This window comes from Lampris incognitus, chromosome 11 (genome assembly GCF_029633865.1).
Source record: "Lampris incognitus isolate fLamInc1 chromosome 11, fLamInc1.hap2, whole genome shotgun sequence".
In the NCBI taxonomy this organism is placed as follows: Eukaryota; Metazoa; Chordata; class Actinopteri; order Lampriformes; family Lampridae; genus Lampris; species Lampris incognitus.
In genome coordinates, this window is record NC_079221.1 from 17,806,292 (window position 1) to 17,827,273 (window position 20,982).

At 42.6% G+C, this 20,982-nt stretch overlaps 1 protein-coding gene across 1 annotated transcript in view; it reads left to right on the forward strand.

Annotated features, from left to right (window-relative positions):
* Window positions 1-5,297: 5,297 nt before the first annotated feature.
* Window positions 5,298-20,982, forward strand: part of LOC130120536 (inactive dipeptidyl peptidase 10-like) — a 159,958-nt gene continuing 144,273 nt past the window's right edge. Inside the window, exon 1 of the mRNA XM_056289115.1 lies at window positions 5,298-5,481. Within this exon, the coding sequence (XP_056145090.1) occupies window positions 5,425-5,481 (57 nt within the window). The 5' untranslated portion in view covers window positions 5,298-5,424. The remainder of the gene's footprint in view (window positions 5,482-20,982) is intronic.

Here is a 20,982-nt window from a genome sequence, read left to right on the forward strand (position 1 = left end):
TCGTCATGCTGTGGCTGATCAATTTTCTACCTCTGTAGTTTACTATAGCTCTGCACATCGCCCTTATTCTTGAAAATCGGTTTTGCTTAGAAAATGTCTCTAATCACTTAAAGATATCACATGTTGAATGTAGCCACTGAATTCTGTTTAATTAGGTAGGGTAGGCTAAACAATATCATGATTCCTTGTAATTAAAGTATACCTTACCTGTTTGAATTTTTGTATTTCATCTTCAGTTGCTGCCAATTGTGTTTTGTGCTTGTTGGGTTTCACCTGCATACATATTAAATGTGCACACACACACACACACACACACATTATATATATATATATATATATATATATATATATATATATATATATATATACATATATATATATATATATACATACATATACATATATATACATATATATATATAGCGTTTTTTCCGAAACCGCCAATGGTGTTATAAGTGCTCAACTGATGAGGACTCAAGTTTTATATATATATATATATATATATATATATATATATATATATATATATATATATATATATATATATATATATCAATACTGATACAGGAAAAAAGTTTAATACATTACACTACAAGCCTGTTTCGTGTGTTGCGCATGGGTTTTTTTTTCTTGTATCTGTGTTGATATATATATACACACACACACACACACACACACACACACACACACACACACACACACACACACACACACACATATATATATATAGGCGGCACGGTGGTGCGGCACCGTCGCCTCACAGCAAGAGGGTCCTGGGTTCGAGCCCCGGCTAGTCCAACCTTGGTGGGTCATCCCGGGTTGTCCTCTGTGTGGACTTTGCATGTTCTCCCCGTGTATGCGTGGGTTTCCTCCGGGAGCTTCGGTTTCCTCCCACAGTCCAAAGACGTGTAGGTCAGGTGAATCGGCCATACGAAATTGTCCCTAGGTATGAATGTGTGTGTGTGTGTGTGTGTGTGTGTGTGTGTGTGTGTGTGCCCTGTGATGGCCTGGCGGCCTATCCAGGGTGTCTCCCCACCTGCTGCTCAGTGACTGCTGGAATAGGCTCCAGCGACCCTGAGAGCAAAAGGGTCTTTCAAAACAAAGACCTCAACCTCCACACCAAAATATCTGTCTACTTGGCAGTTGTCATCACGACTCTCCTCTACAGCTGTGAGGCGTGGACCCTGCACAGCCACCACCTCAGAGGATAACCTGGCGTGACCGAGTGCCCCATACTGAAATACTCCGCAAGACCAACTGCATCAGCATGGAGGCTACCGTCACCCAGCACCAACTTCGATGGCTCGGTCATGTCATCAGGATGCCAAAGGAGCGCTTACCGCGTAAAGTGCTGTATGGCCAGCTACATCTTGGCCGCTGCTTGGCAGGGGGCCAGAAAAAACGGTACAAAGACCAGCTGAAGACCATCATAAAAAAGTGCGGCCTGAACCCGAGCCAGCTGGAAGACACTGCCGCCCAATGCTCCATCTGGCGGCAGCTCTGTCAACAAGGGGTGCAAAACCTCGAGAAGGACCACAGTGATCGACAGACCAGAAGACGTCTGAAGAGACATGAAGCCAGTACCACACCTACACCCCCAGTCAGTGATTTCACCTGTTCTGTCTGCGGCAGACATTGTGGATTGCGGATTGGGCTTTACAGCCATAAGAAGACTCACAAGTGACAGAGGCAGGATTGTCATCATCGGACACGACGGACAACCTAAAGCAAAAGCAAGTGTGCCCTGTGATGGCCTGGCGGCCTGTCCAGGGTGTCTCCCCGCCTGCTGCTCAGTGACTGCTGGAATAGGCTCCAGCGACCCTGAGAGCAGGATAAGCAGTTCAGATAATGGATGAATATGTGTATATATAGCGTTTTTTTCCCAAAACCGTCAATGGTGTTGTTATAAGTGCTCAACTAATGAGGAGCAGAATATCAATACTGATGCAGGAAAAAAAGTGATGAGTGCACAACGCATGAAACAGGTCTGTACTGCAATGTATTAAACTTTTTTCCCTGTATCAGTATTGATATATGTAACTTCAGTCCTCATTAGTTGAGCACTTCTAACACCATTGACGGTTTCTGAAAAAAACGCTATATATATATATATAATTTTATTTATATATCACCTTTCTAAAACAATGTTACAAAGTGCTTCACAAAAAAAAAACATAAAACCAGACAGGGCAGGAATAAGAGTAAGATCAAATAAGAGATTATATATATATAAACGGTAAGGAAAGTGCTCAGCAAATAAGGAGCAAAATAGTCCAGTGAGTCAAGTAAATACTTTTTGAGATATGTGTGTGTGTGTGTGTGTGTGTGTGTGTGTGTGTGTGTGTGTGTGTGTGTGTGTGTGTGTGTGTGTTGAATAAATGGAATACTGGAGATAAAACTTTTCTTTTCTTTTTTTAATTAATACTTTTGCATTTACTCGGTCAGCAATTTTCTGCCACCCCAGCTCAGGTTCTTTTGCTGCTGCTTCTGTATTGCTTTTTTCCTTAAATATACACTCATATTCTGCATAGGTATTCATGAATATTTCTAACTCCAGTTGGGCAAAGTATGATGACCTGTTTTCTCGCTGGTTGCCATGGTGAATCGTATCCCATTGATGAGCCCATTGATGATGGCCTTTTACAGTCGCCGCGCATGCGCTTAACTCGGAGTGAACGTACTTGATAGACTAACTCATGAACCAAAAACTCCGAGTTTGTCAGCTCAGAGTTAGTCGACCTGGAGTTCAGGTTTCAGCTCAAGAGTTTGTTAAGCCTGCTTTCTGAAACAGGCCCCAGCTTCCCAGATCATTACCCTGACTTTAAGAACACCAAAACTGGAAGTAACCTTCACCCTCTCTAATTTATTACCAAAGCATACCCATTCCTATCCATATACCTAAACTTAACCATTTCATATGTAATAGTATTAAAGTAGATAATCTGAGCGAATGTCTTCAACTCCATCTTCATGTGACATGCATGTTAGAGAGCATTTCCATTTGGTCTCACAGGCCAGACATATACACATACACTCATCCTAAAGTGGTGTAGGCGTAACGTGGGCAATCATCATATTTTGGGAACTACGTGTTGTATTGAAATGTTTTATCTGCGAGACTCGGTTGCGTATTCTAAATTAGCAGTCTAACTGAGTATTCTGAGGCATAATCTATAACAAAGGAATGCAAACAGACAGAGCCAATACACACCAATGCCAGTGTTATTTCTGAGTTAATAACTGGTCATCACCTTTAAAATTCAATTATAGTACAGTGCACAGTTATAGAGAACAGTTCTCCCCACCCCCCAAACTTAAATAATTAGAAGGTACAACACCTCAAATCAAAATTACAACATATACTTTTATTTGATCACTGGAAGAAGAAAGAATCCTAGGTTAGCCCGTTTTATGCAAAAGCCGCCATCACTCAAAGAATAGCGACAGGTTCTGATCCATGTTTGTGAAGGAATACTCACCAACAGGCTACGGGTACAACATAGTTAGACATCAGCGAGTTCACTGTTTACACGAGAGTCATCTAAAAAACCAAGCCTCGCCGTGTAGAGAACAAACATTTCCAACAAGCAGTGTTAGCAGCTCTGAGATGTTAATTGGCTGAGTTAGCGGGCAGTTCCTTATGTAAACCCGTTTCCATCAACAACTTTGTAAATTCCCCCAGAAATCATAGTTCCTTTATTAACAACTGGGCTGTTTGATCCCCTGGGCTGTGCAGCTCAGATCTGTATGGAGAGCAGTATGAGGAGGTCACCATTAAATCAACCGTTTCTGAAGCCTCTTGCGTGGCGCTAATGATTATAGTGGTGGGGCTATGAGCTGAAAACTGTAATAAGTCCGAGGAAGTCTAACAAGCTGACAAAGACACTACGAAGCTTCATTAAGTGTGAAGTGAAGTGAAGGGAGGCTGGTGCCTTCCACCAATTTTCTGCAAGTTCGTGTAAGGCTTGTTTGTTAAATGACCCAACTGGTGCACAAACAAATAGGCTAGATTAAATGTTGGCTTACCAGACTGATTATCGTTTGCCCTCTTAATTTTCATGGTTACATTCATAGACTCTCATCCAAACAACACTACGAATTTAATCCTATGCTACTTCACTCTTTCCTACTAATTCACTTTCTTTCAGTCTGTATCTTGCTCTTTCATTTGCATGCCCCAACTCACCGTTCTTAGCATGTCCAAGATGGTGATGCTGACAGACAGACAGACAGATGGACAGACTGTAGCTTTTCTAATTTGCTGCACTGATTATTTCCCAAACTCCTGTTTCATGTCAATAACAAAGCCAGCTCCATACTGTATGTAGAACTGCACACAAACAGAGAAACCAATTAACTGCGACTCTTTCTGGTTACATGCAAGAGAGAGAAAGAAAGAAAGAAAGAAAGAAAGAAAGAAAGAAAGAATGAAAGAACGAACGAACAGAAGAAAGAAAATGAACTTACTCTTTGCTTTATGCAGGTTTGCTTTATACAGCGTTATCTATTGACCCAATCTATCCGTTATGTATGTTCCTTCTCAAAGTGGTGGGTGTTTTCCCCCCAAAAGTGGACCTTGTTATTCCCAGCACAGGATGCAAGCCAGCCTTTGACCTTCCATGGCTACGAATACACTATACCTTATAAAATACCAAAAATGGGCATTTCAGGCTTGTAATCTTTATATGGTAGTGACCATGTGTTTTTTTTCTTCCTACGATACTGAGTATGATTTAGTTGGACTTCATTTTTGGGGTTTGTTAAATGATGCACCCGGTTCCCCCTTGACTACACCCATGTCAATCCCATACACATTTATTAGTTTCCATCATGTACTTGCATTTGACTACAAGGGTTAATTACCAGCATCTAGCCTTCACAGATCCGCCTTTGGAGTCTATGGCAATACAACTGGAAAATGTGTTCCAAAATAAGCCAATACAGCACTACATCATCTTCATTACAATGCTTACGGTTCAAATTGTTATTTATAATTGGTCGTTTTGACCCCAGTGGACAGAAATAAATTCAAGGGCTTGTTATGAAAAAGTGAGATTTGAGCTCTGTTGATAAAAATAATAAAAAAATAGATAAAGATTAAAAAAAAGGTGCATAATGTGGTTAGATGGAGCACGGCGATATCCAGGTTGTTCGGTGATCCTGGGTGGCGCGCGACATCATTGGTGGAGGGCGCGCCAGTTGCAGCGGGGACGCACGCGTCCGCCACTCCGCCTCGGTCGCGGTAACCCACCTTCGGAACACGTCTTCCTGTAGCGCCCATTTGAAGAAGCGCCAGAAGAAAACAGAAAGAAAGAAAGAAAGAAAGAAAGAAAAATCGCCGGTGTTTCTCGGCGGCGGTGGCGGCGGCGGTTGTTGTTGTTTTCCCTCTCGGTGCGCGTCCGGAGCTGTCCTCGGTGCTCCAACATGAATCAAAGTGCAGGGGCAGCTCAGCACAGTCGGCGATACTCCTCCGACGTAAAGGTAAGCGATAACGTTGCTTGTTTAGCGTCGACGACCACTGCCTTTTTATTTTATTTTTTATTTTTTATTTTTCCAAACTATGTTGCATTAGGAAACGTAAAATGGAGAGAACGGATGTATACCGCTGTGGGAAGTTTTCACCAGAGTAAAGTTTTCCGTTTTTTGTCCCCCCGCGAAACTTTAACGAGCAGGACGGAGTTGGCTTTGTGTGTTGATGTGGGTCCGTAGACGGAAGCCAAACCGAACCACGCCGAGGCGGCGGAGCGCCCATCCAGGCAGATGCGCCGGGATTATTTCTCTTGTAGGCTATTTCCTTAAATCCGTGTCTTGGATTTCTCATGCGTGGACACATTGTTGAATAAATGATTTAACTGGGCTCAGGACAAAATGGTCCTCCTGTCTGAGGCCGGTCCCTCTGAGTGCCCTGACTTAATTAAATGATTCATGGGACTTTGGAGAAGACTGACAAAAATACTGCAGGGCAGTATATATACGGAGTGAATATTTCATTCAGTGGCTACTGACAACTTGGCGTGCTAGCCCTTGCGATCGTTTGGTATTGATTTGAAATATCAGAGATTAATGGACATTATTGTGTTCCACACTGTGTTTGTGCCATGCGTGTGTGTGTGTGTGTGATGGGGGCGGGGGGTGCGTCTACAGACTACAGACAGGTATACTTATAGTCAAAGGCAAGGGAACTAACTGCTGCTCAGTCTGGCTGGGTTCTATATCTCAAGAATTAGATAAAGTCCACTCTGAGAAGCACAAAAAAAATTGTGAATCTCAATCACTCTTGCTGTGTTAATAACTAAATTAATAAGGTACTGTGCTTGTTTGTTAAATTCTATGCAGCGTAATAATGAGGCCATAAAAGGCAGGTGCAGAGATTGGAAAGTGAAGACAGTCATGACATGGCCCCCATGGGGCTTGGGAGAGAAATGAGAGTGCATCGATTGCTGTGGGCTATCAAGTTGTTCATTTGATTGACTCCTCATTCACAACCATTATGCTTGAGTGTGAAGTGTCAAACTTTGTCTTTTGAGACCAGATTTTGCCTGCTGGGACGTTGTTGAAGCAATGTCCCGTAAATGTAGATGAGTCAAGACTTCCAAGTTTTGTGAACTCGGGTAGAGGTTGAGGATAAAAATCAAGACTACTGATCCATGTGGACATTGATCTCAATCTGTAAGGACATATTTGCAAATTTGTACTCATGCTTATAAACATTCATTGCTATCTGCAAATTTATTGACTTGGAAAAATGCAATACAGTCTCCAAACGTGTACTCTAGTTTGTGAACTTGCATGAACATTTCAAAATATATATAGTTAAACTTTAAATTGTAAATGGACATTTGTAAATTGTAAAACGAACTAAAACTTCATTGCCAAGTAACTCCGGCTAAATTCCTAAATTTGACCTGCCCTTATAATCTTGTCCACTGGCTGCTGCTAGCTGTCTATGATGAATATGTTCCAAAAAACTGCATGAACCTGACCGATCAATTTTTCCAATGAACTCAACGCCTTCTTCACCCGCTTTGAAACGCAAGAATCCTGGCCAAAGACGATAAACAGGTTCTCACACTGAGCACACATGATGTACAGAGCAGGCTGTGGAGGGTCAATCCACGCAAAGCTGCAGGCCCTGACGGATTTCAGGACAGGTATACTTAAGGACTGTACTGAACAGCTAGCTGTGGTACGTCCAAGAATCTTCAATTTGTCTCTATCTCTAGCAATGGTCCCCAAGTGCCTGAAGTCAGCCATCATAGTGCCGGCAATCTGAATGACTATCATCCGGTTACCCTCACACCAACAATAATGAAGTGTTTAGAAAGACTGGTCCTCTCCCACATCAAAGCCACCATCCCCGCCTCTCTGGACTCATACCAGTTTGCTTATAGAACTAACAGATCCACAGAGGAGGAGGCCATTTCTCTGGCTGTTCATACTGTCCTGACTCACCTGGAGAGACAGGGCACATACATGAGGATGCTATTCATAGACGACAGCGCTGGCATTCGCCACTAACACCATCGTTCAGTTTGCAGATGACACAACACTGATTGGCTGATCTCCATTAATGATGAATCAGCCTGTAGAGTGGAGGTGCTGAACCTGGTGAGATGGTTCTCAGAGAACAACCTGTCCCAAGGAGCTAATCATCAACTTCGGAAGGTCACGGACTGATGAGTACACTCCAATCTTCATCAAAAGAGACAGAGTGGAGAGAGCGTCCAGCTTCAGGTTTCTGGGCATTCACATCTCAGAGGGCCTCACGTGGATCACCAACACCGCTGCACTGGTCAGAAAATCACAGCAGTGGCTGTTTTTCCTGAGGACACTGAAGAAAACTGGTCTGCTCCAACAGCTGCTCGTAGTCTTCTACGCAGCACCACAGAGAGCATTTGAACATACTGCATCTCTCTTCTTTTGGGGGGGGGTTCCCCCCTTTTTTTCTCCCCAATTGTGTCCAGTCAATTACCCCACTCTTCCGAGCCATCTTGATCTCTGCTCCACCCCCTCTGCCGATCTGGGGAGGGCTACAGACTACCACATGCCTCCTCCGATACATGTGGAGTCGCCAGCTGCTTCTTTTCACCTGACAATGAGGAGTTTCGCCAGGGGGACGTAATGCCTGGGAGGATCATGCTATTCCCCCCAGTTCCCCCTCCCCACCCCCGAACAGGTGCCCCGACTGACCAGAGGAGGCACTAGTGCAGCGACCAGGACACATACCCACATCCAGCTTCCCACCCACGGACACGACCAATTGTGTCTATAGGGACGCCCGTCCAAGCTGGGGGTAACATGGGGATTCGACCCGGCCATCCCCGTGTTAGTAGGCAATGGAATAGACTGCTACGCTACCTGGACGCCCCCTCATACGGCATCTCGGTGTGGTATCTCAGCTACACAGCAGCTGATAGGAAAGCTCTTCAGCGGGTCATCTCCAGAGCACAGAAGATCATTGGGATACAGTTCCCAGCCCTGGAGGACATCTAAAGCTCCCGATGCCTCAGAAAAGCTGCCAGTATCTGTGAGGACCCCACACAGCCACGCCATCGTCTGTTTGAACTCATTTCATCTGGCAGGCGTGATAGACTCCTCTACGCCACACCACCAGACTAAGAAACCGCTTCTTCCCCAGAGCCCTAACTGGTCTGAATCAGTCCGCGAGGTAGCCCCCATAAACTGTCTGACTGCAGTTTTCAGGGATTAATACTTTCACCCACATTGTGCTATTTAAAGACTCTATATCTACATTCCCTTGGCTTTGTTGCTGTTTTACACATCTCTAGCACTACTTACTACTGTTGGACACTGTTTATACTGTTCATATAAACTGCTACTTTGTTGCTATTTTATTTGATTTCTTGTTTTATTTTTATCTTATTAATTGTTTTATAGCATTGATTATGGAACCTGCAAACCTAATCTCGTTGTACTTGTACGATGACAATAAAGATATAAGCATTTAAGGTGTAGGATTTTGTTGATAAGCACAGCTTTCCATGTCACTTGGCTAATCTCACAGTGTCTCAGTATATACGTATGGTCCACTTAACGTGGCCCTGCTTGAAATGCCAAAGTCCTGTTGGAACAAGGATGTGAAGCTACTTCAAGTAAGCTGTTATGGATTTGTTAACATTTTGTTTAACCATCTCTTTGAATGGAGAGAAAAGTTGAAACTCACACCTGCACATAAAATCGAACATACACATTTGTGCACGTTCACTCTAATGACAAAACTCGGCCTACGCTGAATTTGTTTTTGGTTTCAGTGAGCAGTCTTTGTTCCATTAGTGAAACAAATTTGCTTTTATTCCCACCCAAATATCTTTTTTTATACTTGCCGTGTGTGGTGAGTGGGGTGCGGTGGCACCTGTCTCCGGTTAGCCTAATTGGCTCAAAACAGGTTATAATGTGGTTGCAACCCCATGAAGACGCACCAGGGCCAGAGAGAGAGCTGAAGGCTGTATGGCACTCTCCCCACCAAAAGACTTTTATAAATGTTTATTTTTAGTATTTTAATGGTTCCTTACTCTGTTTTTAACCTGTCGTCATCGTGTTTATAATGAACAGGCTGACCATCTGTGTCTGTGGCCCTGTGATTGTGAGCCCTGGTTGTGGTGCAGATTTGCCACACCATGATATTTATGCAGCCATGCCTTTGTCAACAGACCATTGTGCTTCATTTACAGATGACTGGATATTCTATCTAACTAGCCCCTTACCGATTTATCCCCCAGTGACTTCCACAAGCATCGCTGACACATGCCAAAATTTCTACTTCTAATATCCAAAAGAAGAAGAAAAAAAAACCTGTGCTTTTAGGGTGACAAAACAAATTACTCTGATTGTGACAAATCAGATACACTTCGATTATCTTAATTTTGCAAAGATAATGCGTACACTGTTCTTGAACAGGCGGGCTCCTATCTGGTGGTTGGTAGCTGTAGGCTAAACCCAAAGACTATATGTCTGGATAGATAAGTGCAGTATACCTTCTGCAGATATCCAGGCTTTTAGTGAAAGTGGCATAATGGGAACTGAAAGCACTGTATTGAGAAGCAATGTATATAAGACTGCATCTCCAGGGTGCAGAATTTGTCTATTGTGCTGTGCAGGTTATATGCACATTACGTACTGGATAAAACTGATTGTGAAATATACAAAATAAAAGCTACCGGTCAAGTGTAGATGCGACTGATGGTTGTACAAACCACAGAAACTCCTGCAACTCTGCAATAAACCCTTGGTAAAAACAATATCAGCCTATCTTTAGAAAGAAACTTGCCGAGATTTGGAAGTTTAACAGCTCCATCTTTATGTACTGCACCACTCAGTGTTTCTTATTTTGTCTAATGTTCATGAAAGCCTGCTGTAACCATGGATTTAGGAAACTTGATTGATACAATGGCATGTGAGGCATAACCTTTCTTCCCCACTTACAATATACGGCCAATTACCCCACTCTTCCAAGCCGTCCCGGTCGCTGCTCCACCCCTTCTACCGATCTGGGGAGGGCTGCAGACTACCACATGCCTCCTCCGATACATGTGGAGTCGCCAGCCACTTCTTTTCACCTGACAGTGAGGAGTTTCACCAGGGGGATGTAGCATGTGGGAGGATCCCGCTATCCCCCCTCCCAGTTCCCCCCCCCCCCCGAACAGGTGCCCCGACTGACCAACCAGAGGAGGCGCTAGTACAGTGACCAGGTCGCATACCCACATCTGGCTTCCCACCCGCAGACACGGCCAATTTTGTCTGTAGGGACGCCCGACTAAGCCGGGGGTAACATGGGGATTTGAACTGGCGATCCCTGTGTTGGCAGGCAACAGAATAGACCACCCACATCACCTGCACGCCCCCAGACCGAGAAATTTTAATTTATAATTTCATTCTTAACATTGTGTTACACTGAGCTTTTACAGCTAAGTTATCCCTCTTGATTTGTTGTCGAAACTTTCTGCACATCTAACAGTGGTGAGGTCAATGTTCACTCCATGACTGTCTGAGGATGCCACGGGGCTTATTAAGGTAAATAAGCTAAGCAATTTGGGTGTCTAGAAAAGTTCTATATAAATGTAATGATGGTGATGATTATTATTATTAGTATAATAATGTCAAGTGAAGTGAAGTTTATTTGTATAGCCCACAGTCACAGTCTTGGAGGGCTTACATTCACATTACATTCTCAAAAAACATAAATACAGCAAATGACAATGGCGACAATGTACGGTGACCTCCATCCTTATACCATCAATTAGGTAAGATAAACTTCCACCAAAATAAAAAAAAAAACATCCTAAGCTGTTGTGTTTCTAGTTCGTTGAGAAGACTGTCATGACTCGAACACACACCCTAGGGTTTGAACCACCATGTTAGCCACTTGACTCCCAATCAGTCTCTGAAATGTAGAGTTGATTTGGAGGCAAAGACACTTGTAAATCTACATGTTATCAGTCACAGAAATGAGAGGCCTCCTTCAATGACCTCATTCAATACACTTTTCGAAACATTGCCAGCATGGAAGAATGGAAGTACAACTTTCCTTCATTTTTACTTTAATATCATTTGTGGAAACGAAACGATTCTGTATTTGTTAGGTTTGCCACTAATAATCTGATCTGGTCATGTCCAAATCAATGATGACTGTAAAATTATCTTAACTATTGAATATTTGTTTAATTGTGGCTGTGTTAGCCAAAGGGAACTACTTCAAGTTGTGCTAACTGGCTTTACTATTTCAAGTTCAACAGGGACACATTAGCGGTTGTTGTTGTTGTTCTTAAGTTTTTGATTTAACCATAAGGTTATTATTTTATCACATTTTTGCAAGGTCAAACAAAGAAATGGTCTATTGTTTCGGTCTTAGCAATTCATGTCCTGAGAAAAGTTACCACAGCTAACAAGGCTGCAGGTTTGCTGATTTTAAATGTTTTACTGCTCTGCAACAGCCACAATTTCCATTTCCGTTTCGGTGGCTTCATGCTTCCATCAAAACTCCTCATTGGACAGCAAATGGCAGAAGACTTAAATCGTGTATTGATTACTCTGCAACATTTACTGTCTGTTGGTGATACTGCATCTTGTTTTGTGCTAGCTAGAGATATACAGTCTCATAAACTAAGACTCCTGTCAAATCGCAATTATTGGTAATTGTGCATTCATAATTTGCTCACATTCAAATCACAATTACCAATAATTGTGATTTGAATGTGAGTAAATGATAAATGCATCATCCACGTAAGCGTTATATTTATGTTCATGAGGTAAAGCTGTACAACAATGGACAACAAGTAAACCAAGCATATCTACCTGATCTTAGCTTCTCTACAGCTGACTATGAGAAAGGAAAAATAAAGTTCTGTATAGGTAGTAGGGTTTAATGGAGATGTTTTTCTTTTTTTTTAATTTTCTTTTTTTTTTCTTTTAGCATGGTCTCTGTCATGGCCAGTGGTCATGGCAGAGGAAAACTAATTCTTACAAATTATCCAACTTAACTCCCAACTTAACAGCCATGTTTACCTGTGCCCACTCAAAACATAGTCTAACACTGAATTACACAGAAAACGTTCTTGCAATATGTGTTTGGGAGGAAAAAAAATCAACAACTTTCATTGTAGTATCTTACTGGGAAGGGGGCCTTAGCAGCATGGGATGTACCTATTTTTCCCTCATTAGTAATTTCATTTACATTTTCTTAATTATAAGTATATAAGACTAACTAAGAATATAACATTTGTGGGGAAAAAGGGAAGTTTACTTGATCAACTGCAACTAGACTAATACGAGACCATTACGGTTGTGGTCATCAGTACCGACCAGTGGGAATTGTGGCTTCTTGATAAGTTTCTTATTTCACACATGCTGATCTTCTCTAAATCATGCCAAAGTATGGTTGAATCAAACTTTGCCACATTGCACTCAGGAAAGTGGTTAACTCAAGCTTCCAGTTAGCCATGCACAATGACAGAGCTTGGTTATAGCCGATTAATGACAAAAGAAACTCATGAAAACACAACCTTTTGAGATGTGTACTTGTACTGGAACTTAGAAATACTCTCTCTTAGAGCCACACTTTCACCAGTTTTTCTCATAAACAAACACCCATTTACAATTTCTAGTTTAAGCATCTACTTTCAAATTCTGATACAAGTCAAAATTGAAGATCATATTGCATATCTCCAAGTCTTCCAAACGTATCAAGTATGTATTTGCAGAGAGTATTACACTTTGTTCACAAGCCTGAGGAGACATTTGCAAATATGCCCTAACAGATTGAGATACATGTTCGCGTGTCAGTACATATATCTGTACTGTATAAAGTCTTGAGTTTATCCTCACGGTGCTGTTTTAAGTACTATTTTGAAAGTGGTTTATATTTTAAATATAGCATTAAGCATTGTTGTAAAGCCCACACAACACACATCTCTAGAGAAGCACTCAAGTAATTCGAGCGATGTTTTTCACCATTTAAATTGTTTGTGCTGAACAAAGTCATTCAAATTCACCGGATTAATTTAGTCGTCTGTGCAGACTTTTTGCCCCTTATATAATGAACATATGTCTGGAGCCAAGAATAGAAACTAGGCTAAGAAGACAACACTTGCACAGTGGCTCGTGAGTCTATATGATGGTGTATGTTCAACAGACTTCACTAAGTAGACACTCAATTAGAGCATTACAGAAACAGAAATAAAGCTGTTGGGCACCTAGTGACCTAACCATACAATAATATAGCTTACCAAATGACATATTATAATTAGCTTTGCTTGGATTTGCAGCCGTGTCCCAAATATAAACATGCGCTGGGGCTGAAGGGTATCTTCCGTGGGTAAAAATCACTGTTAAAAAGCCAACAGAGCACATTGTCTTAGCAGGCTGCCGTATGGGACTTGTGCTTACGGCATGATTGTTTCAGGCCACTCTAAGCCTTTTCTCTCACATACCTGTCTTTTCCATTTTCACCCAGTTTGCACCGTCTGGACCGTAAATTCTCACAGGGACTTCCTGTCACAGATCTCTAAGTAAGATTTCAGTTAATGTTCACTGTTTAAAAATAATAATTGATCAAGATTGGACCAGTTATTAGAAACATTGAAACTCGGTTAACTATTTTTTTTTCCTGGGCTTGAGGCCAAGGCAGAAAATGACACGCAGTGTGTATTTTTGACTGTGGAGCGCAGGGATATGCCTTGCGGCATCTAGCATACTGAAAGCTGTCATTTCAAAAGCCAGAAACACACAAACACATACGCGCACACACTGTTTTGGCACAACTCATCCCTGCAGTAGCAACAATGAAAGCAGTCCATTGCTCTCCAGTCTTTACTCCGTGGCTGTATGACCTTAACGTGGGACTGTTTTGTATCTCAGTTTTTGCAAGTGTAAGGTTGCAGGAGGTGGCAGACATGTCGGCTTAGGGTTTGAAGGAGAGAGAGAGATCATGAGCGAGGAGAGGAGGAGCAGAGCCAGGGCGTGAGAGAGCTGAAATGGAAACAAACCAGTCACTCCACCGCTGAAAGTCAAACACTGGGGATGGAGATTTTCTTTTTTCCATTCTCCAATTGAATGAATGAGCTCTTAGTGATAGACAACACATACCGACTGCCGACTAAACCTGAACACTGCATTCATTTTGGCCCAGGGAGAGTCTTGTTTATAGCCTTAATGTTTGTAAATGTTGGCTAAGATTGAAGGTATTTTGATGGTACTTGGGCTCTTTAAATGTCCTTTTTTTAAGTTAAATGGTGGATACAAATTTCAGAAGAGTTTTACTGTTCATAGTCGAAATAAATAAAATAATAATCGTCATTGAAATTTAAATCAACATTTATTTCCAAAACCAAATCGAAATTGAACCAAAAAAAACAAAACAAAAACAAACAAGAAAAGAGCATCTGGGTGGTGTGGCGGTCTATTCCTTTGCCTACCAACATGGAGATCGCCTGTTCGAATCCCCATGTTACCTCCGGCTTGGTAGGGCATCCCTACAGACACAATTGGCCATATCTGCGGGTGGGAAGCCGGATATGGGTATGTGTCCTGGTCGCTCCACTAGCGCCTCCTGTGGTTGGTTGGTTGGTTGGTTGGGGTGCCTGTTCAGTGGGAAGGGGAACTGGGGGGATAGCGTGATCCTCCCATGTGCTACATCCCCCTGGCGAAACTCCTCACCGTCAGGTGAAAAGAAGGGGCTGGCGACTCCACATGTATCGGAGGAGACGTGTGGTAGTCTGCAGCCCTCCCCAAATCGGCAGAGGGGGTGGAGCAGCGACCAGGATGGCTCAGAAGAGTGAGTAATTGGCCAGATATCATTGGGGAGAAAAAGGGGGCAACCCCCCCCCCAAAAAAACCCCGCTAATTGCTCAGCACTACTCCAGGCAGAGTTACTTGAGGGCATGGACGCCCATTTAATAAGTGTTTCTTTGATGGACAACAGGAAGCTTTTTTGTTTTTGTCAATCTTGTATTGATAAACTGTCTAAACAGTGGTGGTGAGAGGATAACCTGTGATTAGAGCAACAGTTGTTTCTGCATTATTTTTTTTTAATTGTTTTACTGAAATAATATATTTGAAAACTAAACATTCCAGTTTTTTGCTGACGGCCCCTCGGAACCCATTCATTGACTCAGTGGGGGTCCTCAGACTCCACTTTTATAATAATAGTAACTGGTGATAATAAGCAAACTCTTAGCATGTTTACGGGTTTGTGTCAGGGAGAAAGGGCTCTGAGTCTGATTTGGCATGTTGACTGGAGAGCAAAAGTGTAAAGTGCTTTTCAACAGTGAAAGCATCGAGACAGTCCTTGTCTGTGCTTGCAAAGTGCCTTATAATTTTTGACATGTGGTGTTTTATCATCAGACTAAATGTCCCTGCAGCTTGCGGGATGTCAAAAAGCTCAATTCACAAAAAACGGGGAATTTCAATGCGAGGGTGCTCTGGCCAATCTGCACCGTATAGATTCAGACCTCGCATCGGTGTATTATGGGATAGAATCTGACCCAGGATCTTTGCTTCGTGTCCTGTCCCCATCATCCTTCCTGTCAATCCTTGCTGTTTTGTCTAATAAAACCATAACTACCAAAATATAATCTTTAAGGAAATGAACTATTATTAACTGACTCAAGAGACATGCCATGTTGCTCATTGAGATGAGGACAATTCCAGCAACCATCTTTATATATTTTCACTACCGCCACCCCCCGGCGTGAGACTTCCTCCTTTGAAATGATTCCCGCTGTTTGTTACCTAACCAGTGCCAGATGTGTGGTAGGTTATTGTGTGTAAGCTTCTTAAATGTCTTGAGATTATTCCCAGGACGATCACACTACTAAACAATGCATGATAAGGGCATGGCCTCTCTCTTAAAACATTAATCCAATCTTATTGAGTATATTCACTTCATATCATTTTTGATTCTTAAATTTGATTTGATTGATTTTTGACTTCTGTTCTCATCACCGAGTAGCTTTCAACAGAAATGCAGTTCCTGTACTGCCTCTTTACGTTCAGTATGACAGATTTAAAAACAAACAGGGGCCTTGGAGAGCGTTTTCACCCGACTCCCAAAACCATGCTCTTTTTATAGCTTATTCTTGCCTCTTTCACTGTGGTGTGTTTTTGTAATTAGTGGCGTGAAGTAGAAGGTTTCAGGTTCAATCCCATAATAGTCGCTGTTGCATCCATCAGCAGCCATGCACCTGTCAACATGCCCCCCAGCCACACACTCAAACCGATATCTGTGCTGCAAGTCAGTCTGCTGAAGAATATCAGATAAATGATCGAATTATAAATCATAAACCCAAGATTGTAAACCTGAATTAAAAGCTGACCATAGCTGAGGGCAACACAGGAGCTGTGCACGGGGGAACAGCTGGAGAGGCAATCCTGGTCTTGTTCTGAAAGAAGATTAACGTTATTGCAGTTTACCCACTGTTATCTCCTGCCTGGCTCTGTGTGGCATTTGGAGCATGTGGTTAAGGGGAAAGTTGGCAGGGGGAGACGCAGTTCTGATATAGTATATGTCATTTTCCATAGGCAGGAAAGGCAGCCGTAGCTTTCAAAGGCTGTTGATTGCGTGCTATCAAGAAGTTTTTTCTGGCTTGCTGTTTCCATGACTATGGGCTTCCCATTTAAAATAGAGGGAAATAAGAATAATCGGTTTGTATGTTCTTTTTGATTTTATTCTTAAACCACCCTTTTCTGATGTGCATCTTGGTATTACATTTGTCCCTCGCGTAACCACAAAAGAGAATATTGTCTATGGGGCGTACACAGCTTTTACAGACCTACCTTTAAATTCATATCAGAGTTAATTTTTGATTTTCTGCACAGTCAGAGCAGAAACCTATCTGTTTCATCGCATCATATAAAGAAGTGACCGGGGGTACACTGAAATTACCTTTTTTGCTATTTCACTTCCTCCAACCACAGATCATTTAGACTCTATCAGCAGGTTGGTACCGGGCTAATGTGTCTATTAGAGGAAATAGATTAATCAGCACCAGTGAGATATGAAAAGTGACGGTAACTTATTACTCTGACTAAAGTAAAAATCTTTTACGGACATTGCTTATGAAAAATATGGCCGTTTTATCTTTTTTTTCCCCAAGTCTGCTGGTAAACTATCAATTCCAAATCAAGTTGAAACAATCTTCCAGAGCTGTTGACAAAAATATTAAAAAATCCATGGTCGGTAACTTAAAATCGGTCTAAATGAGGTGTATGTACATTCATGTTTTTAATTGTTTACCATAGCTGTCGTGTAGTTATTGAAATTTTCAGTCGATTGCAATATGGATGCTGTGTAAGAGTCAACAATTAAATCAAGGAAAAATATAAAAACAATTCATTACTTTTGAAGCTGTCATTGCGCCTTTGAGTTTAAAAGTGAGTTTTATCCATGAGGGATTGGGGGAGTGCACGTGCTCAGGTGTTTGGAAGTTAGTTGGAGTCACAGGGAGGCGCTCTTCTTGGCCATGTGATCTTCTGTTCCTCTTTCTTTGCCAACTTCTTCTCTGCCCATCTGTTCTTCATGCAACTCTTCTCTGACAATTGTTTCTCTGGCTATCTCTTCAAAGTTTGCCCAGCCTCATATGCATATAAATGTAATGATGATGATGATTATTAGTATCATTATTATATATGGCCGTAGGGAGACAGGCTGTCTCCTCCTGCCTCTGGTGGAGGCAGCTCTTCACTTTCTGCTCAGCCTGGTTGGGTGAGGTGCTGCTTCAGCGCTGTTTGAGCCTCCTCATTGTCATCAGCATGGGTCTTTTTCCAGATCTTTCTCCAGGAGGAGAACATCCCTCTGCAGGACCTCCATATGTTGCGGCCAGGGCTTCTTTTTGTTTTGGTGAAGAAGTTCTTTGTTTTCCTCCCAGGCCTCTTTGTCAGAAAGAGCTCTCTGCAGCTCCTCTGCCTTTGGGAGTCCTTACCTTTTTGAGGACCCCCATATGCGTCAGCTGGAGTTTCTTTTTGTTTTGCTGGAGACATTGTATCTTTTCCTCCCAGGTCTTCTACCCAGTCTTTATGCCAGGAAGAGCTCTGTGTAGCTCATCTGCCCTTAGGGGGTGTTTTCTTTTTGAGAACCTCTGTTCCCTGAAGGAGTTTCTCTTTGTCCAGGAGGAGCATCTACTTATAGCCTCCATGTCTTTGGATTTATTTATTTATATACGTATATATATTTTTTGGTCTATCTCCTAAGCCCCAAGGACAGGTTTGTTGATACAGACGTTCTTCTCCTTCAGGATGGCTAATGGGTCTGGCTCTCTGGCCTTGAAGAGACTCTCATTACCTCTTCAAATCTGAGAAGGCCCTGTTCCCAAATAGCCTCCTCAATCTGGCATTTCTTCTTTTTCAGAACAGACTTTTCGACCACATACCTTTGTAGACCGGCCTCTTTTTCCTGGAGTGTCTTTTACATGTTGAGGTTTCTGGCTCAGAACTCACCCAGGAGTTGAGGCATCTCATCAACACCCAGCTTTGCAAGTCAAGTGAAATCGTCTGGGCTCACGTGAAAAGAGCTCCTCTTCTTTTCTACCCTTTTAATATTTGAAGATTTTTCCCTCACCTGCTCCCTCGTATTGATCTGTAAAATCAAAACAGGTTCATTTAACATTATTTACATAATGTAACTGGTTAACTTAAATTAGCTACTTTGTGTACTCATACTTTAAAGCCAACACTAGTTCTTAAAATATTCTTCATTTAACTTCATTGAACTCATCTAACATTTTTGATTATGGCGCGCTTTCTTCATACAAATCTGATTATAATTCAGCTTCCACTGACTGCTCCCTTAATGCCTTAACATGTTGCCTATCTAACAAGCTTTAACGTTCGTTGGTCTAAGTTCCTTGATCTTTCGGGTCAGCAGTACTGTTCAGATGTACGGTGTGCCTCTCACCGGTCTCCTCCCTGGAGTCACCCGCAGACCTCCAGAGAGCCCTCTGGTATTGTCAGGCCGCTGTGACTGACAGCTCATGGCTAGCGTTTACTTCTTGTATCTCTCCATCTCAAGTCTCTCATGTGGTTCACTTCTTTTTCTCTAGCGATCCTTCTCTTTGATGTGCATTGTATCGATTCTGAGTCCTGCACACTTTTTTTAAACTCGTTTTTTTTTTGTGTGTGTGGCATTTTCCCCCTCTTTTTCTCCCCAGTTGTACTTGGCCGATTACCCTATTTTCCGAACCATCCCGGTTGCTGCGCCCCCTTCTCCCCTTCTGCCGGTCCAGGGAGGGCTGCAGACTACCACATGCCTCCACCTACATGTGGAGTCGCCAGCCACTTCTTTTCACTTGTTGGTGATGAGTTTCGCCAGGGGGACGTAGCACGTGGGAGGATCATGCTATTCCCCCAGTCTCCTCCCCCCCGAACAGGCACCCTGACTGGCCAGAGGAGGCGCTAGTGCAGCGACCAGGACCACATCCGGTTTCCCACCCGCAGACATGGCCAATTGTGTCTGTAGGGACGACCGACTAAGCCGGAGGATTCGAACCGGCAGTCCCCGTGCTGGTAGGCAACGGAGCAGACTGCCACTCTATCCGGATGCCCCTTAAACTCGTTTTTAATGGCATCTGATGACACCTTGTTCTGATACACTGCAGGAAAATATGCATTGCTGATTGGCTTGCAGTTAGTTGTACATTATTTTTTGCATAACATGATGTGTCAAAAGGACCTTTTCCAATTGTCCAAATGAATGGTGCAAAATCTGAATGGTCCAGGATTAAAACTGTTCTTCCATTTCATCTTGAATGTCAGTAAAGTAACAATAAGAGGTTTAGTAAAGTGACATTAATAAACCTAATAGTTCTAAATACCATAATCATAACCATAGGTTAAAGCAGTGTCAGAATGGCATAAGGCGTGTTTTTTTTACCAGATTCTCATATCACAGAGTCGGCGGGCCAACAGAGGCCCACTGGCAGTATAGTCAGCGGCCCATAAATGCGATGCATTGAGGCAGCAGGAGCCAAAGCAGCTGGGAGTAGCTCGCCATATCCACTGCTAGCCGGAGGAGAACACGGATAAACCGGATTGAACAGGATGCATACAGTTGTGAGATTTTGAATCGTTGCAACATTTCTATTTCTTTTATAGATTTCTCATGTATGTTCACCAATGTTTGAGCAGCAGAAGTTACTATTTCAAACTGAAGCTGAAGCAGGGCTATAGGTTTCAGGGGATATGCAATGTCCTCACACATTACTTCTTTGAGAAGGCAGCCAACTTAGACTATCATTTCAAACTTGATAGTTCTCTAACTGCAGTAGGCCAGTATTCTCAATTGTCGGTGGAGTATATCAAACTCAAAATCAAATAAATGTTAATATGAAGATTTGTTTGAAGGTTCTGGGTTCGAGCCCTGGGATAGTCCAACCTTGGGGGTCGTCCCGGGTCGTCCTCTGTGTGGAGTTTGCATGTTCTCCCCGTGTCTGCGTGGGTTTCCTCCGGGTGCTCCGGTTTCCTCCCACAGTCCAA